Source organism: Nycticebus coucang, chromosome 21, assembly GCF_027406575.1.
Source record: "Nycticebus coucang isolate mNycCou1 chromosome 21, mNycCou1.pri, whole genome shotgun sequence".
In the NCBI taxonomy this organism is placed as follows: Eukaryota; Metazoa; Chordata; class Mammalia; order Primates; family Lorisidae; genus Nycticebus; species Nycticebus coucang.
This window is the reverse complement of record NC_069800.1, coordinates 16,568,855-16,595,857: the sequence shown is the minus strand read 5'-3', so window position 1 is coordinate 16,595,857 and position 27,003 is coordinate 16,568,855. Positions and strand designations below refer to the sequence as shown.

Below are 27,003 nucleotides of genomic sequence, written 5' to 3'. Positions count from 1 at the left end.
TTCATTGATCTCTGATTTGATTTTGGATATTTCTTTTCTTCTACTGAGTTTAGGCTTAGATTGTTCTTCTTTTTCCAATTCCATAAGATCTCTTGTGAGACTGTTGATGTGCTCTCTTTCTGTTTTTCGAATGTAGGCATCTAAAGCGATGAATTTTCCTCTCAAAACTGCTTTTGCAGTATCCCACAGGTTTTGGTAGCTTGTGTCTTCATTGTTGTTATGCTCAAGGAAGTTAATGATTTCCTGTTTTATTTCTTCCTGCACCCATCTGTTATTCAACAGAAGATTGTTTAATTTCCATGCCTTTGGGTGGGGTTGAGCATTTTTTTTAGAGTTGAGTTCCACCTTTAGTGCCTTATGGTCTGAAAAGATACAAGGTAAAATTTCAATTCTTTTGATTCTGTTGATATTTGTTTTGTGTCCCAGGATATGATCAATTTTGGAGAATGTTCCATGGGGTGATGAGAAGAATGTATATTCTTTATCTTTGGGATGGAGTGTTCTATATGCGTCTATCAAGCATAGTTGTTCTAGGGTCTCATTTAAATCTCTTATATCTTTGTTTAATTTCTGTTTAGAGGATCTGTCCAACTCTGTAAGAGGTGTGTTAAAGTCCCCTGTTATGATGGTATTATCAGATATCATATTGCTCAGACTGAGTAAGGTCTGCTTCAAGAATCTGGGAGCATTTAAATTGGGTGCATAAATATTTAGAATTGAAATGTCTTCTTGTTGTAGTTTTCCCTTGACCAATATAAAGTGACCATCTTTGTCTTTTTTGACTTTAGTTGCTTTAAATCCAGATGTATCTGAAAATAAGATTGCAACTCCTCTTTTCTTCTGAATTCCATTTGCCTGAAAAATTGTCTTCCATCCCTTGACTCGGAGCTTTAATTTGTCTTTTGAAGCCAGGTGTGTTTCTTGCAGACAGCAGATGGATGGCTTGTGTTTTTTAATCCAGTCAGCCAATCTATGTCTCTTCAGTGGGGAATTCAAGCCATTAACATTTATGGAGATAATTGATAAGTGTGGTAGTATTCTATTCGTCTTATTTGGTGAGAGTCCATTGCTTAGTTTTATCTTTTGCATCAGTGTGGAGGTTAGGCTCTGTCCTTTGATTTCTGAGTTCTTACTTTGCTGCTGATCCATTGTGGTGGTCAGTGTGCAGAACAGGTTGAAGTATTTCCTGTAGAGCTGGTCTTGTTGTGGCGAATTTCCTCAATGTTTGTATATCCATAAATGATTTGATTTCTCCATCAATTTTGAAGCTTAGCTTAGCAGGGTACAGAATTCTGGGCTGAAAATTGTTCTGTTTAAGTAGATTAAAGGTAGATGACCATTGTCTTCTTGCTTGGAAAGTTTCATTAGAGAAGTCTGCGGTCACTCTGATGGATTTGCCCCTGTAGGTCAACTGGCACTTACTCCTGGCAGCTTGCAGAATCTTTTCTTTTGTCTTGACTTTGGACAGGTTCATCACAATGTGTCTTGGAGAAGCTCGGTTAGAGTTGAGGCGACCTGGGGTCCGATATCCCTCTGAAAGCAGTGTGTCAGAATCTTTGGTGATGTTTGGGAAATTTTCTTTTATAATATTCTCTAGTATGGCTTCCATTCCTCTGGGGCATTCTTCTTCCCCTTCTGGAATTCCTATAACTCGTATGTTGGAATGCTTCATAAAGTCCCATAATTCTGACAGTGAACGTTCTGCTTTCTCTCTCTTCTTTTCTGCCTCTTTTACTATCTGAGTTATCTCAAAAACTTTGTCTTCTACCTCTGAAATTCTTTCTTCTGCATGGTCTAACCTGTTGCTGATACTTTCCATTGCATCTTTAAGTTCCCTGATTGACTGTTTCAGTTCCTTCAGCTCTGCTATATCCTTTTTATATTCTTCATATCGTTCATCTCTGATTTGATTCTGTTTTTGGATTTCCTTTTGGTTATTTTCCACTTTATTAGCAGTTTCCTTCATTGTTTCCATCATTTCTTTCATTGTTTTCAACATGTGTATTCTAAATTCCCTTTCTGTCATTCCTAACATTTCTGTATAGGTGGAATCCTCTGCAGTAGCTACCTCATGGTCCCTTGGCGGGGTCGTTCTGGACTGGTTCTTCATGTTGCCTGGAGTTTTCTGCTGATTCTTCCTCATGAGTGATTTCTTTTATCTGTTTCCTTGCCCTAATTTTCCTTTCACTTCCTCTTGCTCTTTAAGATCTTGTGCCTGTGGACTAAGGGTTACAGGACCAGAAGGGTGAGAAGATTGAAGAGCAAAAAAGGGATGAAAGAAAGGAGGACCGAGTGATAAGAAAAAAAAAAAAAAAAAAAAAGAAAGAGAAAGGAGAGGGGGTGGGGATAAGGAATATTGACAAAAAGAAGAGAGGCACAGAAAGAGGGAGACGGGGCAATATAGGTGTACAGTAGGGTACTATGACACAACCTTAAAAAACCCCACCTTCTGGGGGTGCCCCAGTTGGGTGGTTCCCTTGAGGTCAGCAGCTCTTTGCTAACCTGATCAGACACAGTACCCCACCTCCACCAAGTAGAGAGGAAAGACAAAAATGCTATAAATCAAACCAAAACAAGCAAACAGAAAACTTTACGGGGATACAATGGGGTGAAAAACCAAATGATAGCGGTAGAAACACTAGCAAAAATGAAGTTGTAGTTATTAAAAAAGGCAGCAATGGGAAATTATAATTAAACTAGAAAAATTGAGAAAGAAAAAGGGATCTGTATGGAAAAGATTGAAATTAAAAAACAAAAGAACATCAACAACGTCAAAATAAACAAGCAAAAAAAAAAAAAAGAAAAAAATACACAACCAAAAACAAAGCAGTTTGTATATGTTATTGAATATTGTCTGGGCAACACGTGGTCTTATGGGGTATGAGATGTTAGTCACAGTTCTGATACGACTGGAGGCAGCTGATTTCTCAAACCCCAGCAGGTAGACACCCTAAATCTCTCTTCAGCCCACTTAAAAGGCACTTTGAACTTGTAAACTTGCTGAGCAGAAGCTTTCCCAGCTTTCTTGCTGGAATCACTGCTGAAGTGGCTATCCACTTACCCAGGGTGCCAAAACCGGTCTCACTCTGCCCCTGAGGGTTAGGGCTGCAAGGCGGCTCAGACCCCACCCTTAGGCTACTTGGTTGCTGGGTTACCAGCTCCCACCCGTTTCTAGCTCTGCGACCCTGAGGGCGGAGCTTGCCGGGGCAGATCACTGACAATGGATCTGTGTGACCCACCGCCAAACACTATTAGCTCCGTCTGGCTCAGCGGCTCAGACTGGGGCCCTAGACAACGGCCAAAGTTCTCCGCACTCCCGCTCAGGCCTTCCCCAAGGCAGTTCAACTCAGTGCCAAGTCCAAGGACATCAAAACAGTTCACAGGTAAGGCCTTTCTGGTTTGCAGTCTCGCTGCTACTGAACTTACAGTTGTGGGCGGGTTTAGACGGATTGAACACACGCGACCACTTGCCGGTTTTCCACTGTTTTAGTCCTCCTCTTGGGGTCCAGAAGTCTCTCGCTGACTCCCTGTAGCCTCATAGGAGTGATGATAGGCAGTTCCCACCAGCCAGAGATGCCTGGAGTCCTATCTCCCCCGACTCATGGTGCCCAGATGCAAGGAAGCTGTTACTCGGCTGCCATCTTGCTCCGCCTCCTATAGTTTCCTGGTTTTGTGATGAGATTTCCTATATGTTCATTAATTACAGGCAATTTTTTCTTTACCTACTTTAACAAGAAAATTCAGATACTTAAATGGATATGTAAAATGAAAAAGTTGAAGAACAGCGTGTATTACGTAGTTCAGTTTTTATTTGAAAAAAGCACATGAAAGAATGTATGTCGTATGTTTACGTAAACATAGAAATCTATTGCTGTTACTTACTATTCCTCATGATTACCTCTATGGGGATAGAATTAAAGGGCAGGGAGCAGGGGGCAATGGACTGCTGAGAATTTTTTGTTCTACTTTGCATTATTTTTAAATAATAGAGGTATAAGTAATTTTAAGGAATTATATGTATGTATGTTTTATTATTAAAATCTTTTGACAATTTTATAAATGTTTCATGCCCAAGGGAGAAATATATATTTTCTTTTTCTGGGTAAGACATTTCCTCTCAGTCTTATTAAATTGAAGACAGAGCCTTACAATTAATTCTGCTTTAAAATTGAGGAATATAGTCCATATAATAAATTTTTCCTATTTTTCAAGTTGTTTATGTTCTTACTGTTCATCTGCTAGAAAGAATCATAAAGCTGTCCTGAGTCATTGTATTTTATGTCAAATTTTCCATTTATTTCTAAGTTTTTGCCTTATGTTTCACTGTAATGTGTTATTAGGTACATAAAGGTTCATAACAATTTTATCTTATTCATTAATGAAGTTTTTAACGTTGAAATTCCCTTTGTTCCATGTGATATTCTTTCCTTTAACTTCCTCTTTATTGTTATCATCTTAGTCCACTTTCTTATCTATATTTTTGGTATGCTATTTGTTCATCTTTTTATTTTAAAATAAAAATAACGTGATTTGGGTGTTTTGCTTTTTAAGCAGTAGCATGTAGCTGGTATACCATTTTATGCCAGACCAAGAGAGGCTTTGGCTATTCATGTTTTTCTTTGTAGAACCTTGCCCTCACTATTACTCAGGCTGGTCTTGAACTCCTGGCCTCAAGCAGTCCTTGCACCTTGGCCTTCCAAAGTGCTGAGATTACAGGCATCTTGCCTGGCCTTTTTTCCTTATAGTGCTAGAGTCTAGAAGTCCAAGATCAAAGCGTTAGCAGGTTTGGTTGCACTGAGATATCTCTCCTGGGATTACCACAATGACCACACACACACACACACACACACACACACTTCTTGCTGTGTCTTCACATGGCCTTTTCTCTATGCTCACAGCACACACCTGTCATCTCTTCCTTTTCTTTTCTTTTTTTTTTTTTTGAGACAGAGTCTTACTTTGTCACCCTCGGTAGAGTGCCATGGTGTCACAACTCGCAGCAACCTCAAACTCTTAGACTTAAGCAATTCTCTTGCCTCAGCCTCCCAAGTAGCTGGGACTACAGGTGCCGGCCACAGTGCCTGGCTCTTTTTTAGAGATGGGGTCTCGCTCTGGCTCAGGCTGGTATCAAACCCGTGAGCTCAGGCAATCCACCCACCTTGGCCTCCCTGAGTGCTAGGATTACAAGTGTGAACTCCCATGCCCAGCCTGTCTCTGCCTTTTCTTAAAAGGGCACCAGTCCCATTGTATTAGAACCCACTCTTATGACCTTGCTTACCTTTAACTCTTTAAAAACTCCATCTCTAAATATAGTCACATTGGGGGTTATAGCTTCAACATAAGAATTAGGAGGCACATAGTTCAGTCCATAACAGTGTCCTTGTGAGGACATCATAGTAGTTCCATAGACTCTCAACTGAATACACAGTTCAATAAAATATCATTTGGCATATAAGTCCATTGGATCTCAATTATATGAAGAAAGAAGTAAAGATATGAGGAACTGTTTTATAAGGAGAAAAGTCCTTGGAGGCCAGGCGCAGTGGCTCATGCCTTGTAATCCTAGCACTCTGAGAGGTTGAGGAGGGTGGATTGCCTGAGCTCAATAGTTCGTGACCAGCCTGAGCCAAAGCGAGACCCTGTCTCTAAAAAGTAGCAGGACATTGTGCCGGACGCCTGTAGTCCCAGCTGCTCAAAAGGATGAGGCAAGAGAATCACTTGAGCCCAAGAGTTTGAGGTTGCTGTGAGCTGTGACGCCAGGGCACTCTACTAAGGGTGACAAAGTGAGACTGTCACCCAGTGGCTCATCCCTGTGGAAAACCCCAAGAGTGTGGACAGGTCCTGGAGTGAAGAGGATGCTTGCCACACTATCTGGTCTTCAAGGCAGGGTGTGAAATCAAGAGGCCTGTGAATGACCCTAAAGAAGCATAATCGGTAACGGCGTAGAAGGCACATTACAAAATGAGGACAGCTGCCCAACTTTACGTGCTTGACATACGAGAGGAAAAAGCTGCTTGTCTCCTTGAAGGAGACACAAAAATCCTCCTCTTAGGGGACAGCAGATCTATCTAGCCAAGAATATGGAAGAAATATTGGCTAGAGAGGGAGATGATACAAGGTCATAGTCTGATCTGAATGTTCATTCTAAATTGGCAGGAGGAGTCTGGGAAATGCCACATACACAGGGCTTTGTACATTTATACAAATACATATTTTTCTCAACTTGAAAAGTATGTAATTATTGAAAAATTTATATTGATAGCAAGTGGTCTACCTGTAATTGTTTTAAGTTTAAACTTATCTTTATGATTTATGTTTTGTTTTTAATCCTTGTTTTAAGGAAAAATAGTAACTCTCATAAAAATATTAAACAGTTTAAAACCTGAAGAATGCTATATGAATTTAAGGCGTAAATCTTTGTGCTTGTCCAGGGAGCTATCTTAGAAACCCAAAATATAGGTATAATGGAGGAAAAGACTATTATTTTTAGGTGTAAAATACATCTTAACAGTCACATTATTCTATATTTGAGACCTGGATTTTAAAAAGGCAATATCAGAATTCTCAAAACAGGCCAGTTATAAGAAAAGCCATAGAGTTGTATTGGCTACTTCATTAGTAAAAATACTAATACAGTTATATAATACAGTAATGAAAGTTAGCAGGATTTTTGCAGGCGGCGCCTGTGGCTCAGTGGGTAGGGTGCCAGCCCCATATACCGAGGGTGGCGGGTTCGAACCCAGTTCCAGCCAAACTGCAACAAAAAATAGCTGGGCATTGTAGCAGGCACCTGTAATCCCAGCTACTCAGGAGGCTGAGGCAAGAGAATTACCTAAGCCCAGGAGTTGGAGGTTGCAGTGAGCTGTGATACTACAGCACTCTACCAAGGGCAATAAAGTGAGACTCTGTCTCAACAACAAAAAAAAAAAAACAGGATTTTTGCAACAATATGGATAAATCTGGAGAATATTTACTTTGAAGTAAGATGAACTACTCGCCGCTAAACAAATACTGCTCATTCTTACATGTGGAATCTAAGATAGTTAAACTCAAGGAAACAGAGAGTAGAATGGTGGTTACCAGTTGAGGGTTGGGATGATCAGGGAGATGCTGGTCAAAGGATACAAAATTTCAGTAAGAAGAAATATGTTCAAGAGATCTATTGCACAACCTAGTGACTATAGTTAAAACAACATACCATGTTCTTTAAAATTGCCAAGATAGTAGATTTTATGCATTCTCACCACAAAAATGATAGATATGAGGTACTACATATGTTAATTATCTTACTGATATCATAATGCATACATATTTTAAAACATGTACATAATAAAGGCATACAATTTCTATTTATCATTAAAAATTAATTACTTAGTTTCTTTAAAGAGTAACAAGAGTTACCATAATCTTTAAGAATTGTAAACTCTCCCTGTAATAGCCGGGCGTTGTGGCGGGTGCCTGTAGTCCCAGCTACTCGGGAGGCTGAGGCAAGAGAATCACTTAAGCCCAGGAGTTGGAGGTTGCTGTGAGCTGTGATGCCACGGCACTTTACTGAGGGCCATAAAGTGAGACTCTGTCTCTACAAAAAAAATAAAAATAAATAAAATAAATAAAAAAAAATAATAATAAAAGTAAACTCTCCCTGTTATTTAACTTGACTGAGGAGTCTGATAAAAGCATAAATTTAAAATGTCTCTGAAGGAGCCTATAGTGAATTATAGTTATTCTAAACAAAAGCCTGACACTTTATATATATACACACAGAAGTGAAGGCTATAAGAAGTCTCATCAGAAGCCTTAGTTCCCAGAGTGGGTGAGAGAATTTCTGGTGTCAAAAATCAGTCACCATGCTTAACCCAGAGCAGACACAGGAGTTCCTTCTGCTAAAAGACCTACTTACCCAAGTCTCTGTGGCCTAATGTGCATAAAGGAAACAGGCATTATCACCAAGTGCTTCCCTTTTCCATCATATGTAAGAGTAAAAAACAGCCAACAAATCAAATCTAAAAATTCACCAAACTCCAGAGTTACCATAATCTCAAGGAAGTTGCTGGCCAGAAACAGAAATACAAAACCAGTTTTGAGTTGTGGATCTCAAATGACCTAGATTAAACAAAATTAACTTAGTGAGAGCTCAGTGAAAGCAGTCAGCATTCAGTCACTGTTGTGGAACAGTCTAGACCAGTGGTTCTCAAGCTGTGGGTCATGACCCACAGGAACTATATTAAAGGACCATGGCATTAGGAAGGTTGAGAACCACTGGTCTAGACTCAAGAGTATCCAACCTTTTGGCTTTTCTTCACCACATTGGAAAAAGCATTGTTTTGAGCCACACAGTAAGACACACAAACACTAACAAAAGCTAATGAGCAAAAGAAAAGTTTCATGCATAGTTTTCATGGTATCTGACACCACAGATAAGCAAAGCAGTCCTCAATCTGCATGCAGTCTGCAGGCTACAGGTTGGACACCCCGGCTAGAGGGACAACTCATCACCCCGTCCTATGAGTAGGAAGGGTCTCGGGAAAGTGCACTTGCTCAGCAGGAGCCCCATCGCACTGGGGCTGAGCAGAGGTGGGCATCAGGGTAGATTTGTGGCTCCCTAGACTGTCATCAAAGCCTGAAGTACAGGCTTTCAGAGTACTGGAAAAAGAAAATTGGTCAGTGAGTAAAACACAGAAGGGAAGGATTCACTTAGTAGGCAGGGTCAGAGTTTTAAGTGTTAGGGAGGGGTAGCTATGTTAGTTATTAATATAATTAGGATCCCAAAGTACCATTCTCGATAGGATGGAATAATACTGGAATGTAGATACGTACACAAGTTTAAAAAGCCTAATTGTTCATTGGCTGAGAAAAGAGTGTTCAGTTAACTCTCATGAGACCCACGCCTGGTTTCTCAGATCACTTGGTCGTGGATTGCTTTCAGCTGACTGGAACCAGTTTTGATGAAACCTTACAACCAGCATTGACGTTTCCTACACAAGAGCCTCTATAAGTAGAAAATTCTTCTTTCACACCGATTTCTGAGGAAATTTTTATTTACACTAATTATGGAAATTACCAGGACTTAGATTGGTCAGGGACATGAGGAAGGAGCATCTCTAAAGTCAGTAGTGGTGTAGATTATGTGTGTTATCCACCGCTGAAAGTCTTGAAGAAATTCTGGCAAAAGTGATCCTCTAACAAGCTTGTTCATGACTCCTGGGCAGCTGTGCCGCACATTTGCTGTGCCTGCCCTCACGCTGCTTCCTGCACGGGGCTTCGACTGCTCTCTCAGCCTTTCCCTTTGTGCTTACAGGGAAGTAAGAAAAACACAAGGACATTTCCACACAGGTCTGGTGATTAGATAGCACTCAGCTACTGAAAAAGCAATATCTGTGGGCATGGTTGTTATTAGCGTGGGCAGTGATGAGTGAGGTGATCATAACAGAGGAGGAGCAGTTCCGTGTTTGCCCCATTCATACCTGAAACACCTGTGGTGTTTTTACACTTTGATGCATAAAGGAAGTCTCAGGAGTAGGTTTTCTAGATTGTAATAGAGCAGTGTTTTCCAACATTTTTTTATCCCATGGCACACTTGAATCTATAGTTAAACTTCTGCTGCACACGTAAATTATGCTGATCAAAAAAAAGAATAGCCAAGCGAGATGGCTCATGCCTGTAATCCCAGCACTTGGGAGACTGAGGCGAGTGGATTGTCTGAGCTCACAGGTTCAAGACCAGCCTGAGTGAACAAGACCTCGTCTCTAAAAAAAATAGCTGGGCATTGTGGTGGGCGCTTATAGTCCCAGCTGCTCAGGAGGCTGAGGCAGGAGAATCACTTGAATTTGAGGTTGCTGTGAGCAATGACGCCATGGCACTCTACCCAGAGCGACATAGTGAGACTGTGTCTCAAAAAAAAAGAGAGAGAATAAATAAAAATATATATATACACACACACACATATACCCACACACTTAGTGTGCATTGAACTTTTGAAAATAATTTAATTAATAATCTTTAAAACTTTTTGTGGTGCATCAAAGAGCCTCTCACGGCACTGGTTGAAAATCACTGAAACAGGCCATGTAAAGGAAGTCTTGGTTGGGTAGCACTTAAGTTGCAGACGTTTTGAAGAACGGGAGATGGAAATCCCCATCAGACAAGGCAGAATTGCTCTGGTTGCCCCACTGAGGTCTCAGTTCTGACTCAGACTTTTCTCTCTACAGCAAAACCAAAGCCAGAGCTCCACCTTGGTCGTCTCTGCCCTCCAGATTTGTCCAGTCAGAAATACCCCACACAGCATGTGCCGTGTAATCATCCCCCCTGGATCTTTGCATGCTTGTGTGCAGAAAGTCACGCCCAGCCGGAAGAATCTTGCCCAGGAGACCAGGAGAAACAGCAAGGAGCCTCTGATGGAAGTTCCTGGAATGAAAAAGCCGACAGTCAGGAGAGAGAACGTGCCAAGCCTTTGTTTGGAAGGACAAAGAAAAGGACTCCGGGAGCTTTCTCCAGGCCACCCCACCAGCAGCCAGTCGGCTCTCAGAATGACATCAGAGGAGTGGAGCTAGAGGCCAGCCCAACCCAGATGGGGAACCCTGAGGAAACAGACCAACTGTTGAAGAGGATAGAAGTCTTGGGATTTGGAGCAGTCAACTGTGGAGAGTGTGGACTGAGCTTTAGCAAGATGACAAACCTGCTCAGTCACCAGCGGATACACTCAGGGGAGAAGCCGTATGTGTGTGGGGTATGTGCAAAGGGCTTCAGTCTCAAGAAAAGCCTGGCCAGGCACCAGAAGGCACACTCAGAGGAGAAACCTATTGTGTGCGGGGAGTGTGGACGAGGTTTTAACCGGAAATCAACACTCATCATACATGAGCGGACACACTCGGGCGAAAAGCCGTACATGTGCAGTGAGTGCGGGCGAGGCTTCAGTCAGAAGTCGAACCTCATCATACACCAGCGGACACACTCAGGGGAGAAGCCTTATGTGTGCCGGGAGTGTGGCAAAGGCTTTAGCCAGAAGTCAGCTGTCGTTAGACACCAGAGGACACACTTGGAGGAAAAGACCATTGTGTGCAGTGACTGTGGCCTGGGGTTCAGCGACAGGTCAAATCTCATCTGCCACCAGAGGACACACTCAGGGGAGAAGCCCTATGCCTGCAAGGAGTGTGGACGATGCTTTAGGCAGAGGACGACCCTTGTCAACCACCAGAGGACACACTCAAAGGAGAAGCCCTACGTGTGCGGAGTGTGTGGGCACCGCTTCAGCCAGAACTCCACCCTCATCTCTCACAGGCGGACACACACCGGGGAGAAGCCGTATGTGTGTGGAGTGTGTGGGCGAAGCTTTAGTCTAAAGTCACACCTCAACAGACACCAGAACATACACTCAGGGAAGAAGCCCATTGTGTGCAAGGATTGTGGGCGAGGCTTCAGCCAGCAGTCCAATTTTATCAGACACCAGAGGACACATTCAGGGGAGAAGCCCATGGTGTGTGAGGAGTGTGGGCGAGGCTTCAGCCAGAAGTCAAACCTCATCGCACACCAGCGGACACACTCAGGGGAAAAGCCGTATGTGTGCCGGGAGTGTGAGCGAGGCTTTAGCCACCAGGCAGGCCTCATCAGGCACAAGAGGAGACACTTGAGGGAGAAGCCATTTGTGTGCAGGCAGTGTGGCCTGGGCTTCAGCAATAAATCAGCTTTAATCACACATAAGCGGGTACACTCAGAAGAGAAGTCTTGTGTGTGGGGGGAGTGTGGCCAAGGCTTTGTCCAGAAGTCACACCTCACCTTACATGAGGTGACACACAAGGGGGAGAAGTCGTGCGTGTGCAAGACATGTGGGCAAGGTGTTCACCAAAAGTCTCATCCCAACAGGCACAGGAAGATGAAGTCTGGCCACCACAGACAGGCACTTCAGCCCAACCCTGACACCTGTTTGGGACAATCTCCTGACCCTTTATACTCTTTTTAAAAGTGACTGTGCCAGGCACAGTGGCTCACGTCTATAATGCTAGCTCTCTGGAAGGCTGAGGTGGGTGGATTGCCTGAGCTCAGGAGTTCAAGACCAGCCTGAGCCAAAGCGAGACCCCATCTCTTAAAAAAAATAAAAGAAAGAAAGAAAGTAGCCAGGCGTGGTGGTGGGTGCCTGTAGTCTCAGCTACTTGAGAGGCTGAGGCAAGAGAATCGCTTGAGCCCAACAGTTTGAGGTTGCTGTGAGTTATGGCACCACAGCACTCTACCAGGGGCAAGAAAGTGAGACTCTGTCTCAAAGAAAAAAAAAAAAAAAAAGGAAATATGATGGCAAGGACCAACAGTCAGAATTTTTATGCTTTCATGAAGTGGAATAGAAAATGCATTCCATAAGTGGTCAGAGGACATTTGACTTAGTTTACTTTCTTCATGCTAAGTCTTCATGTTTTGTGGCCTTTTGTTCTAAAATAAACTTAGTTTCCTTACAAACCTGTAACTTTGGCTGTGTACCTCATTCCTTCCCCTGTAAAGATAGGGAGTGAAGAGTGATAGAGATACCTTGAACTTTTAAGTCCACTGCTCCACCAGAACTCCATTCCTTAGAAAACGTAAGAACCAAATCATTTGTATATTTATTGGAAAGTCTGGTCCTTTGAGGAGAGAATCTAGTAACTATACACAGAGATTTCAGGAGGGGAGGGAATCTTCCAGAAAACAGCTTCCTTTAGTCCAGTTTCATCTGCAGCTACCTTCTTCCCTTGGCACTGTGACAGCTCTTTCCCACTTCTCTCCTTGAAGCTCTCAACGTCTGTATTGTTGCCTTTGTAGAATCATCCCCCGACTCACTGTGTTGTTTTTCTCAGGCTTTAGTCCCTCGTCCTCCATCTTGGGGCCCTCTTACCAGTATATCATCCTCAGCACCCAGTCTTGGCTCAGCTATGACCAAACAGAGGCTTGGGTCTCAGTTATTGCCCATATCAGACCACCAAGGATATGGATAATACCCAACCACCCCAGCTACACCAGTAACTACAATCACATACTGCGTAACAATGTTCAGGTCAACCACAGACCATGTATATACCACAGTGGTCCTGTAAGATTATAATAGGCTGAAAAATTCCTATCACTTAATGAGACTATAGACCAGGGGTCCTCAAACTGCGGCCCGTGGGCCACATGAGGCTGTGTGATTGTATTTGTTCCTGTTTTGTTTTTTTACTTCAAAATAAGATATGTGCAATGTGCATAGGAATTTGTTCATAGTTTGTTTGTTTTTTAACTATAGTCCGGCCCTCCAACAGTCTGAGGGACAGTGAATTGGCCCCCTGTTTAAAAAGTTTGAGGATGCCTGCTATAGACCTTCCAGTGAGACAACATGTAGAAGAGGCAGACAGTGATATTGATTATCCTGACCCTGTGTAGGCCTAGGTTAAATATGTGCTTGTGTCTTAGCTTTTTACAAAAATTCTAATAAGTTTTTTAAAAATTAGGGCGGCGCCTGTGGCTCAAGGAGTAGGGCGCCGGTCCCATATGCCGGAGGTGGCGGGTTCAAACCCAGCCCCGGCCAAAAATCACAAAACAAACAAAAAAAAAAATTAAAATTAGACTCTACTTTCAGAGATCATTTCTGCTAGGCCTAATTGTTCAGCGTCAAGATGGCAACTCCCTTGCTGCCCTAGGTGCAGCCGTGTGGTCTGGTATACATGCTACAAAATTCACACTATTCCCCTTCATTTTAATTTTCTAACCTGGAGCCTAATTTTAATAATAACTTTAAAACACCTCTAAATTCTTATTTTGGCACCAGCATAAAAGACAAATAATATCTTCTCCCATTATTTTAATAAGTAACACAGATTCCCTGGTTTTTAAAAACTAAAAATATCTCTAAACCTTTCTTTTGTATAAAAGTACCCCTATAATATATAGGGAGAGGTGAGTAATAAACTTCCTGTAATGACAGTGTTTGGAATTTATGGATGAATGTGGGACATAAACAAAACCATGTCCAGTGTTTTTACTGTGAATGTAAATGGAACAGCAGCCCAAAGCCATTGTCTCTGTGTCCCAGAGGAGCTACCTGTAAACAGGGACCGAGTCCATGTGTGTGTTAAGTGTTTAACTCCAATTAAGTTCCCCCTCCCAAACCCAATCCTGAATATTCCATATGCAAAGAGTGCTCAGTGGGAAAAAGGCTGTTACCTCAAGGTCGGTGTTTTTTCTTTCCTGAGTCTGAAGCACAGGGTGAAGAAAGGAAGGTGTCTGATATGTATAGACAATTTAAGAAAAAACTAGCAGACAAGGAGCTTTTCCCCTTCAGCTGTACTCCAAAGGGGAATATTTTAAGAAAGTACCAGTGACACTGATTGTCCTATGCACCTATTAGTTTACAAGCCACTAAGAGTATCAAGTTTGAGAATATGGCCTGGTAAAATGGAAGATAAAAATGAATAGACGAAAGGAAGGACATCCTTTAATGTTGATGGCGCACTGCGCTGGGCACCCATGCTGCTTGGAAGAACGCACAGCACTCCCCTCAAGCAGCTCCCAGACTAGTGCACCGCCTGGCTGGAAGCTTTGGGAGGTTGTGATAACTTACTGTTGAATCAGTATTTGCTCTCTGTGCCTGCTATCTTCTCTCCCATCACCATTTCCCCCTTTCTTCCTGGCCTGCTTTATTGATTTCCAGGAAGCCCTGGCTTCCTGCTGCCCTTCTGAGATCTTGTTCCACTCATGCTGAGGTGGAAGGCTGAGTTGTCTGTGTCCACTGAGGCACAGCCAAAAAGAGGCAGCCTTCACATGGGAAGGCCTTCACATGCCAGGAGTGGAGTGGGTTCTAGTGATGTTCACAGTGAAAATTTTCCAACTGTTGCGTGGCGCCTGTGGCTCAAAGGAGTAGGGCGCTGGTCCCATATGCCAGAGGTTGTGGGTTCAAGCTCAGCCCGAGCCAAAAACTGCAAAAAAAAAAGAACATTTTCCAACTGTTACGCCATAAGCAGGAGATGATCCAGATTTTATGGGACTGGAAGCTTGACCTATTAAGGAAAACTTCTTTAATAAAAAGAATATGAAAATAAAATTAGGTACAGGGCTTTGGAAGGGGCCCCGAAGATCAAGCTTCATTAGATTTGTAATAAATCCACCTCTGGCTGTAACTGAAAACTGGTGCTTCGATGTGGGTAAAAAGGTAAATCTCAAAAGGTAAATCAGCACATTAAGACAAATGTTGACCTGCAAGAGGGACTTTACCTAATAATTGCAATCAGTGTAACCTGGCTTATTGTACCCTCAATGAATCCCCAACAATAAAAATTTAAAAAAAAAAAAGACAAATGTTGACCACGAGGAGCCTGTCTGCAGGGTAATTATGTCCGAAAGTTTATTTGGTTGGATCAAAGTGTGACCTTTAAGATAGCTTCTCAGCTAACATTTTTCTAAAGATGTGGCCTGGTGACCCTGGTTATATAGGAAATGACAAGTTCTGGTTCATAGGCCAACCTAGGGACTCTGAAGTGGACAGGATATGGACCCCATCCAGGGCATACTGGAAGGGCATAATTGTGGCTGGTTGCTTGCCTGTGGGCCCAAGATTTACTGCATCTCTAGGGAAACGTGACAGACTTGGATTTTGGGGAGTCTGAGTTGCCTCCACAGGTCCCATCAGCTCTAGCAAGCCTCACTGCTCCTCTCCCTCTGGTGTTTGTGTCTGGAATTTCATCATCTTTAGCTGAGACCAAATTAATCCTCGGTGCACAAAGGGACCTTAAAACTTAACGTTATTTTAACAAGATACCCCTCATGGAATATGACCCTGTCACAGGATCTAATTTATCCCTTTTTTTTTTCTTGTTATCATCTGTTTGCATACTTAGGGCTATCATATAGGATCATGTTGGCATTTATTATGTCTTTCATAAACCATGTTGGTTTGGGGTAGAAGAATCACTATGTAATTTATTGTCCAAACTGGGACTTTTGAGAAAGGGGATGCTGTTAGTAATTACTCCAGGCCAACAGACATAAACCAGAATTGTCCAAAGCAGAGTGGAATACATGATCTCCCTAGTTATGGGTTACTTGATCTTGATGGTTTGTAATATGCAGACTGACTGCATATGTGTTTGTGTATGTCTATGTGTGGACCACCTTTTAAGAGGGGCTCATATTACTGGATAAGGCCTGAAGGAAGTATGCCTGACTAGTCTATTAACATGCTTTTCTAAAACTGCTTCACTTGTTAACTCATTTACTCCTTCATTCATTGACTGTTTTTGTTCCTTTCCATTCACTCTGTACTCATTTTTTTCATTAAATTTTGCATTTATTTTGAAAAAAATTAAAATTAGAAACGGGTTTATAAGATAAGGATATGAGAAAATATTTTTGTACGGTTGCACAAAATATGTGTCTTAAGCTAAATGTTATTACCAAAGAGTCAAAAAGTGAAAAATATAAAGTAAAAAAGTTATATTAAGCTAAGTTTAATCTTTTATTGAAGAAAAAATTATAAATTTAACATAACCTAGATGTGCATTCTTTATAAAATCTACAGTAGTTACCAGTAATGTCGTAGGCCTTCACGTTCACTCAGCGACTCACTCAGGGCAATTTCCAGTCCTGAAAGCCCTGTGCATGGAAAGTACCCTATACAGTTGTATTATTTTTCATCTTTTATATTGTATTTTACTATACCTGTTCAATGTTTAGATACACAAATATTATTGTGTTACAGTTGCCTACAGTAGTCAGGGTAGTCACATGCTATACAGGTTTGTAACCTAGGAGCACTAGGCTATGCCATATATCCTAGGTGAGTCACAGGCTACACCATCTAGGTTTGGGTAAGTGCATTCTATGATGTTCACACAACAATGAAATCATCTAATAGTTTCTTAGAACAGATTCCTGTTATTAAGTGACACATGATTCTATATGATAATCTTTAACAATGTGTCTTTCTCAGCCTTCCAATAATAGGGATAAGACTTTTGAAACCACACTCCCAAATCAGTCTGACAATTCCAGGGTTTAGGACTTTGATTCATGCTCCTTGGCACTATCCCAGGACCTATTCCTTTGCCAGTCATCCGTCCAGTAACTAGCTAAAGATCCTTCACCACACACCCTCAGTAGTTCTCCAGCAGGGCTAATCGCATTTCTCAATCATACCTCCCATGTTGTGTTCCGTGGCAAAGTAGTTTTGCTCAAAATAAGTGGCTCTTGAAGTGAAGATCATCTCAAGGGTAAGAGCCTTTTATTTTAAGACTTCAAAAGGATTAAATTGTGTGGGTCCTGGGACAATACACAAAGTGGTTTCTGAATTTTAATGGTACCATCCCATAGCACCTTGACACTGAACCCAAATCAGAGAAAGGCTTGTCCTGAACAGCTTTGTGGGTGTGATTTTTTCCTAATGGAACAAACTTCAGTAAGAGGCAAAGGAAACCCATGACATTTGTAATAGAAACACCAGAAATAGAAATGATAGAAAAGCGTCTTATTTCCCATGGGCAGGGAGGCAGGCTGAAAAATATAAGATCCTAGCAAACAGAATCCAAAACAACACATCAAACAAATTATACACGATGACCAGGTGGGTTTCATCCCAGGGTCCCAAGGATTGCTCAATATACGTAAATCCATAAATATATCACAAAAACAAATTAAAAAACAAAGACCATATGATTCTCTCAACTGATGAAGAAAAAGCTTTTGACAATATCCAGCATCCTTTCCTGATCAGAACGCTTAAGAAAATAGGCATAGAAGGAACATTTCTTAAACTGATAGAGGCCATCTACAGCAAACCCACAGCCAATATCATAGTGAATGGAATAAAATTAAAATCATTTCCACTCAGATCAGGGACCAGGCAAGGATGCCCACTGTTTCCATTGCTTTTTAACATTGTAATGTAACATTGTAAGTTACATTGTAACATGTAACATGTACAATGTAACATTGTAAATCTTACCCACTGCAATCAGGCAGGAGAAGGCAATCAAGGGGATCCAAATAGGACCAGAGGAGATCAAATTGTCACTCTTCACAGATGATATGATTATATATCAGGAAAACCCCAAGGAATCAACACTACAAAACTCCTAGAAGTGATCAAGGAATATAGTAATGTCTCAGGATACAAAATTAACACTCATAAATCTGTAGCCTTTATATACACCAACAATAGTCAAGGGGAAAAAAACAATCAAAGATTCTATTCCCTTTACAATAGTGTCAAAGAAGATGAAATATCTGCTCTCTGGACTGTAAGAATATGTCTCCAGGGCCAGTGTCTGCTGAGATCGAGTCCCACCTTCCAAGTCCTGGCATCTCAATGCATCTGGGAAGCAACCTGTATTAAGTCAGGACTGAGCACACAGTGAGCTACTGAAAGAAACTATGGCTACGGTGATACTGGAGAGCATCTTTCTGAAACGATCTCAGCAGAAAAAGAAAACATCACCTCTAAACTTCAAGAAGCGCCTTTTTCTTTTGACTATGAGCAAACTTTCCTACTATGAGTATGACTTTGATCGTGGGAGAAAAGGCAATAAGAAGGGTTCAACAGATGTGGAGAAGATCACCTGCATTGAAACAGTGGTTCCTGAAAAAAATCCTCCCCCTGAAAGACAGATTCCGAGAAGGGGTAAGGAGTCCAGTGAAATGGAGCAGATTTCAATCATTGAAAGGTTCCTTATCCCTTATATGATGAAGGCCCCCTTTATGTCTTCTCTCCAACTGAAGAACTGAGGAAACGTTGGATTCACCAGCTCAAAAATGTAATCCGCTACAACAGTGATCTGGTACAGAAATATCACCCTTGCTTCTGGATTGATGGGCAGTACCTCTGCTGCTCTCAGACAGCCAAAAATGCCATGGGCTGCCAAGTTTTGGAGAACAGGAATGGAAGCTTAAAACCTGGGAGTTCTCACCGGAAGACAAAAAAGCCTCTTCCCCCAACCCCTGAGGAGGACCAGATCTTGAAAAAGCCACTGCTGCCTGAGCCAGAGGCAGGACCAGTGTCCACAAGTGAGCTGAAAAAGGTTGTAGCCCTTTATGATTACATGCCAATGAATGCAAATGACCTACAGCTGCAGAAGGGTGATGAATATTTTATCCTGGAGGAAAGCAACTTACCATGATGGCGAGCCTGAGATAAAAACGGGCAGGAAGGCTACATCCCTAGTAACTATGTCACTGAAGCAGAAGACTCCATAGAAATGTATGAGTGGTATTCCAAGCATATGACTCAGAGGCAAGCTGAGCAACTGCTAAAGCAAGAGGGGAAAGAAGGAGGTTTCATTGTCAGAGACTCCAGCAAAGCCGGGAAATACACAGTGTCTGTATTTGCTAAATCTACAGGGGACCCTCAAGGGGTGATCCACCATTATGTTGTGTGTTCTACACCTCAGAGCCAGTATTACCTGGCTAAGAAGCACCTTTTCAGCACCATCCTGGAGCTCATTAACTACCATCAGCACAACTCTGCAGGACTCATATCCAGGCTCAAATATCCAGTGTCTCAACAAAACAAGAATGCACCTTCCACTGCTGGCCTGGGCTATGGATCATGGGAAATTGATCCAAAGGACCTGACCTTCTTGAAGGAGCTGGGAACTGGACAATTTGGAGTAGTGAAGTATGGGAAATGGAGAGGCCAGTATGATGTGGCTATCAAGATGATCAGAGAAGGCTCTATGTCTGAAGATGAGTTCATTGAAGAAGCCAAAGTCATGATGAATCTTTCCTATGAGAAGCTGGTGCAGTTGTATGGTGTCTGCACCAAACAGCGCCCCATCTTCATCATCACTGAGTACATGGCCAATGGCTGCCTCCTGAACTACCTGAGCGAGATGCGCCACCACTTCCAGACTCAGCAAATGCTAGAGATGTGCAAGGATGTCTGCGAAGCCATGGAATACCTGGAGTCAAAGCAGTTCCTTCACCGAGACCTGGCAGCTCGAAACTGGTAAATGATCAAGGAGTTGTTAAAGTATCTGACTTTGGCCTGTCCAGATATGTCCTGGATGATGAATACACAAGTTCAGTAGGCTCCAAGTTTCCAGTCTGGTGGTCTCCACCAGAAGTCTGTGTGTATAGCAAGTTCAGCAGCAAATCTGACATTTGGGCTTTGGGGTTTTGATGTGGGAAATTTACTCCCTAGGGAAGATGCCATATGAAAGATTTACTAACAGTGAGACCGCTGAACACATTACAAAAGGCCTATGACTTTACAGGTCTCATCTGGCTTCAGAGAGGGTGTACACCATCATGTACAGTTGTTGGCATGAGAAAGCAGATGAACATCCCACTTTCAAAATTCTTTTCGGCAATATTCTAGATGTGATGGATGAAGAATCCTGAGCTCACCAATAAGCTTGGCTCTACTCCTCTCCTCCACAAGCCCCAATTTCTCTTCTCTGAGGAACTTCCAGTCTCATAGGCCCTGGAACCTATGCTCCCACTGACTACACAAAGACCCCCCCCTAGATCTAGGAATGCCTCTCTTCTTTGATTCCCTGGGATAGTGCCTTTTGAGCAAAGGCCAAGGAATTATTCTGCCTGGCATTGCCACCCCCCATGAAATTTTCCAAGACTATAAACACAGACTGAATTTAGTTAGGATGGAAACATTTTGGGGGAGAGATGGATGTAAATAGCCTCACAAAGGGTCTAAATCTTTGGGTAGGCATTACAGCTTTGCAGGGCCATTTGGAAAGAACAAAATGGTGTCTTAAAAATGGGAGGATGTTTTAATAAAATAAAATTACTAGAAAGCAAAAAAAAAAAGAAGAAGAAGATGAAATATCTGGGAGTGCATCTACCTAAGGATGTGAAAGATCTCTATAAAGAGAACTATGAAACTCTGAGAAAAGAAATAGCTGAAGATGTTAACAAATGGAAAAATATACTCATGGCTGGGAAGAATCAACATTGTTAAAATGTCTATACTACCTAAAGCAATTTATGGATTTAACGCGATCCCTATAAAAGCACCTCTCTCATATTTTAAATACCTGGAAATATTAGTACTTCGTTGTATATGGAAACAGAAAAAAACCTCAAATAGCCAAGACATTACTCAGAAATAAAAACAAATTGGGAGGAATCACACTTCCCAACTTCAGATCATATTATAAATCAATTGTGATCAGGGTGGCGCCTGTGGCTCAGTGAGTAGGGTGCCAGCCCCATATACCGAGGGTAGCAGGTTCAAACCTGGAATCGGCCAAACTGCAACCAAAAAATAGCTGGGCATTGTGGCAGGCGCCTGTAGTCCCAGTTGCTCGGGAGGCTGAGGCAAGAGAATCGCGTAAGCCCAAAAGCTGGAGGTTGCTGTGAGCTGTATTATGTCATGACACTCTACGGGCAGCAAAGTAAGACTCTGTCTCTACAAAAAAATAAATAAATAAATAAATAAATCGTGATCAAAACAGCATGGTACTGGCACAAAAATAGAGAGGTAAATGTATGGAACAGAATTGAAGACCAAGAGGTGAACCCAGACACTTATCATCATTTGATTTTCGATAAGCCTATTAAAAATATAAATTGGGGAGCAAGAGCAAGATGGCAGTTGAGTAACAGCTTCCTTGCATCTCAGCACCATGAGTCCGGGGAGATAGGACTCCAGGCATCTCTGGCTGGTGGGATCTGCCTATCATCATCCCTGTGAGGATACAAATAGTCAGCGAGAGTCTTCTGGAACCCAAGAGGAGGACTAAAACAGTGGAAAACCAGCACAAGAACTTACAGAGCAAGAGGAAGTGAAAGGAAAATTAGGGCAAGGAAACAGATAAAAGAAATCACTCATGAGGAAGAATCAGCAGAAAACTCCAGGCAACATGAAGAACCAGTCCAGAACAACCCCGCCAAGGAATCATGAGGTAGCTACTGCAGAGGATTCCACCTGTAAAGAAATTTTAGGAATGTCAGAAAGGGAATTTAGAATACACATGATGAAAACAATGCAAGAAATGATGGAAACAATGAAGGAAACTGCTAATAAAGTGGAAAATAACCAAAAGGAAATCCAAAAACAGAGTCAAATAAGAGATGAACAATCTGAAGAATATAGAAAGGATATAGCAGAGCTGAAGGAACTGAAACAGTCAATTAGGGAACTTAAAGATGCAATGGAAAGTATCAGCAACAGGTTAGACCATGCAGAAGAAAGAATTTCAGAGGTAGAAGACAAAGTTCTTGAGATAACTCAGATAGTAAAAGAGGCAGAAAAGAAGAGAGAGAAAGCAGAACGTTCACTGTCAGAATTATGGGACTTTATGAAGCGTTCCAACATACGAGTTATAGGAATTCCAGAAGGGGAAGAAGGATGCCCCAGAGGAATGGAAGCCATACTAGAGAATATTATAAAAGAAAATTTCCCAAATATCACCAAAGATTCTGACACACTGCTTTCAGAGGGATATCGGACCCCAGGTTGCCTCAACTCTAACCTAGCTTCTCCAAGACACATTGTGATGAACCTGTCCAAAGTCAAGACAAAAGAAAAGATTCTGCAAGCTGCCAGGAGTAAGAGCCAGTTGACCTACAGGGGAAATCCATCAGAGTGACCGCAGACTTCTCTAATGAAACTTTCCAAGCAAGAAGACAATGGTCATCTACCTTTAATCTACTTAAACAGAACAATTTCCAGCCTAGAATTCTGTACCCTGCTAAGCTAAGCTTCAAAATTGATGGAGAAATCAAATCATTTACGGATATACAAACATTGAGGAAATTCGCCACAACAAGACCAGCTCTATAGGAAATACTTCAACCTGTTCTGCACACGGACCACCACAATGGATCAGCAGCAAAGTAAGAACTCAGAAATCAAAGAACAGAACCTAACCTCCACACTGATGCAAAAGATAAAACTAAGCAATGGACTTTCACAAAATAAGATGAATAGAATACTACCACACTTATCAATTATCTCAGTAAATGTTAATGGCTTTAATTCCCCACTGAAGAGACATAGATTGGCTGACTGGATTAAAAAACACAAGCCATTCATTTGCTGTCTGCAAGAAACACACCTGGCTTCAAAAGACAAATTAAAGCTCCAAGTCAAGGGTTGGAAGAAAATTTTTCTGGCAAATGGCATTCAGAAGACAAGAGGAGCTGCAATCTTATTTTCAGATTCATGTGGATTTAAAGCAACTAAAGTCAAAAAAGACAAAGATGGTCACTTTATATTGGTCAAGGGAAAAATACAACAAGAAGATATTTCAATTCTAAATATTAATGTATGCAATTTAAATGCTCCCAGATTCTTGAAACAGACCTTACTCAGTCTCAGCAATATGATATCTGATAATACCATCATAACAGGGGACTTTAACACTTCTCTTACACAGCTGGACAGATCCTCTAAATTAAACAAAGATATAAGAGATGTAAATGAGACCCTAGAACAACTGTGCTTGATAGACGCATATAGAACACTCCATCCCAAAGATAAAGAACATACATTCTTCTCATCACTCCATGGAACATTCTCCAAAATTGATCATATCCTGGGACACAAAACAAATATCAACAGAATCAAAAGAATGGAAATTTTACCTTGTGTCTTCTCAGACCATAAGGCACTAAAGGTGGAACTCAACTCTAACAAAAATGCTAGACCCCACACACAGGCATGGAAATTAAACAATCTTCTGTTGATTAACAGATGGGTGAAGGAAGAAATAAAACAGGAAATCATTAACTTCCTTGAGCATAACAACAATGAAGACACAAGCTACCAAAACCTGTGGGATACTGCAAAAGAAGTTTTGAGAGGAAAATTCATCGCTTTAGATGCCTACATTCGAAAAACAGAAAGAGAGCACATCAACAATCTCACAAGCCATCTTATGGATTTGGAAAAAGAAGAACAATCTAAGCCTAAACTCAGTAGAAGAAAAGAAATATCCAAAACCAAATCAGAGATCAATGAAATTGAAAACAAAAGAATCATTCAGAAAATTAATGAAACAAGGAGTTGGTTTTTTTAAAAAAATAGATAACATAGATAAACCATTGGCCAGACTAATGAGAAATAGAAAAGTAAGATCTCTAGTAACCTCAATCAGAAATGATAAAGGGGAAATAACAATTGATCCCACAGAGATACAAGAGATCATTTCTGAATACTACCAGAAACTCTATGCCCAGAAATTTGACAATGTGAAGGAAATGGATCAATATTTGGAATCACACCCTGTCCCTAGACTCAGCCAGGAAGAAATAGAGCTCCTGAACAGACCAATTTCAAGCACTGAAATCAAAGAAACAATAAAAAATCTTCAAACCAAAAAATGCCCTGGTCCAGATGGCTTCACACCAGAATTCTATCAAACCTTCAAGGAAGAGCTTATTCCTGTACTGCAGAAATTATTCCAAAAAATTGAGGAAGAAGGAATCTTCCCCAACACATTCTATGAAGCAAATATCACTCTGATACCAAAACCAGGAAAAGACCCAAACAAAACGGAGAATTTCAGGCCAATCTTACTCATGAATATAGATGCAAAAATTCTCAACAAAATCCTAGCCAATAGATTACAGCTTATCATCAAAAAACTCATTCATCATGATCAAGTAGGCTTCATCCCAGGGATGCAAGGCTGGTTTAACATACGCAAGTCCATAAACGTTATCCACCATATTAACAGAGACAAAAATAAAGATCACATGATACTCTCAATAGATGCAGAAAAAGCATTTGATAAAATCCAGCATCCTTTTCTAATGAGAACACTGAAGAGTATAGGCATAGGTGGCACATTTCTTTTTTTTTTTTCTATTAAATCATAGCTGTGTACATTGATATCATCATGGGGCATCATTCACTAGCTTTAAAGACCGTTTCCCAAGTTTCACATATACCCTTGTAAGATGCACCGCTGGTGTAATACCACCAATCCCCTTCCCTCTACCCACCTCCCCTCTCCCTCCCCTCTCTTTCCCCCTTCCCCCTATTCTTAGGTTGTAACTGGGTTATAGCTTTCATGTGAAAACCCTAAATTAGTTTCATAGTAGGGCTGAGTACATTGGGTACATTTTCGTCCATTCTCGAGATACTTTACTAAGAAGAATATGTTCCAGCTCCATCCATGTAAACATGAAAGAGGTAAAGTCTCCATCTTTCTTTAAGGCTGCATAATATTCCATGGTGTACATGTACCACAATTTATTAATCCATTCATGGATCGATGGGCACTTGGGCTTCTTCCATGACTTAGCAATTATGAATTGAGCTGCAAAAAACATTCTGGCACAAATATCTTTGTTATGATGTGTTTTTTGGTCTTCTGGGTATATGCCCAGTAGAGGGATTACAGGATTGAATGGCAGGTCTATTTTTAGATCTCTAAGTGTTCTCCAATGTCTTTCCAAAAGGAATGTATTAATTTGCATTCCCACCAGCAGTGCAAAAGTGTTCCCTTTTCTCCACATCTGCGCCATCTCTGGTCTTGGGATTTTTGTGATATAGGCTAGTCTCACTGGAGTTAGATGGTATCTAAAAGTAGTTTTGATTTGCATTTCTCTGATGAATAAACATGTTGAGCATTTTCTCATATGTCTGAAGGCTGCATGCCTGTCTTCTTCAGAGCAGTTTCTCTTCAAATCCCTTGCCCAGTCTGCGATGGGATCCCTTGTTCTATTCTTCCTAATGTGTTTCAGTTCTCTGTGGATTCTGGTTATTAAACCTTTGTCAGAGACATAACCTGCAAATATCTTCTCCCATTCTGAGGGCTGTTTGCTTGCTTTACTTACTATGTTCTTGGCTGTGCAGAAGCTTTTTAGTTTGATCACGTCCCAGTAGTGTATTTTTGAAGCTGCTTCTATTGCCCGGGGTGTCCTCATCATAAAATATTCGCCCAGCCCGATTTCTTCAAGGGTTTTCCCTGCACTCTCTTTTAGTATTTTTATAGTTTCATGTCTTAATCTTTGATCGAATCTTTGATCCAGTGAGAGTCTATCTTAGTTAATGGTGAAAGGCGTGGGTCCACTTTCAGTCTTCTACAGGTTGCCACCCAGTTCACTCAGCACCATTTGTTAAATACGGAATCTTTTCCCCACTGAATGTTTTTAATTGGCTTGTCAAAGATTAAATAACGGTAAGTAGCTGGATTCATCTCTTGGTTCTCTATTCTGTTCCAGACATCTACTTCTCTGTTTTTGTGCCAATACCATGCTGTTTTGATCACTATCAATTTGTAGTATAGTCTGAGGTCTGGTAGCGTAATTCCTCCTGCTTTGAGTAATGTCTTGGCTATTCGAGGTTTTTTCTGATTCCATATAAAACGAAGTATTGTTTTTTCAGGATCTTTAAAGTATGACAGTGGAGCTTTAATAGGGATTGCACTGAAATTATATATTGCTTTGGGTAGTATGGACATTTTAAAAATGTTGATTCTTCCCAGCCATGAGCATGGTATGTTTTTCCATTTGTTAATATTTTCAGCTATTTCTTTTCTTAGAGTTTCATAGTTCTCTTTATAGAGATCTTTCACGTCCTTTGTTAGATAATTTCCTAAATATTTCATCTTCTTTGGCACTACTGTGAATGGGATAGAGTCCTTAACTGTTTTTTCAACTTGACTATTGTTGGTATATATAAAGGCTACCAATATATGAATGTTGATTTTGTAACCTGAGACACTGCTGTATTCCTTGATCACTTCTAAAAGTTTTGTAGTAGAGTCCCTAGTGTTTTCCAGATATACTATCATATCATCTGCGAAGAGTGAAAGTTTGATCTCCTCTGACCCTATATGGATACCCTTGATTGCCTTTTCTTCCCTAATTGCAGTGGCTAAGACTTCCATTACAATATTAAAAAGCAATGGAGACAATGGGCAGCCTTTTCTGGTTCCTCATCTGAGTGGAAATGATTCCAATTTAACTCCATTCAATATGATATTGGCTGTGGGTTTGCTGTAGATGGCCTCTATCAGTTTAAGAAATGTCCCTTCTATACCGATTTTCTTAAGTGTTCTGATCATGAAGGGATGCTGGATATTATCAAAAGCTTTTTCTGCATCG

At 41.2% G+C, this 27,003-nt stretch overlaps 1 protein-coding gene and 1 pseudogene across 4 annotated transcripts in view; both read left to right on the top strand.

Moving 5' to 3' along the window:
* ZNF133 (zinc finger protein 133) overlaps positions 1-12,437 on the top strand; it is a 46,863-nt gene extending 34,426 nt beyond the window's left edge. For all 3 annotated transcript variants that reach the window (XM_053574570.1, XM_053574571.1, XM_053574569.1), the window contains one exon: positions 10,209-12,437. In XM_053574570.1, the coding sequence (XP_053430545.1) occupies positions 10,209-11,956 (1,748 nt within the window). In that variant the 3' untranslated portion in view covers positions 11,957-12,437. The remainder of the gene's footprint in view (positions 1-10,208) is intronic.
* Positions 12,438-18,247: 5,810 nt separating this feature from the next.
* LOC128573746 (tyrosine-protein kinase BTK-like) lies at positions 18,248-20,695 on the top strand (annotated as a pseudogene). The gene has a single exon (XR_008376537.1). The product of XR_008376537.1 is annotated as a tyrosine-protein kinase BTK-like (transcript).
* The last annotated feature ends 6,308 nt before the right edge of the window (positions 20,696-27,003 follow it).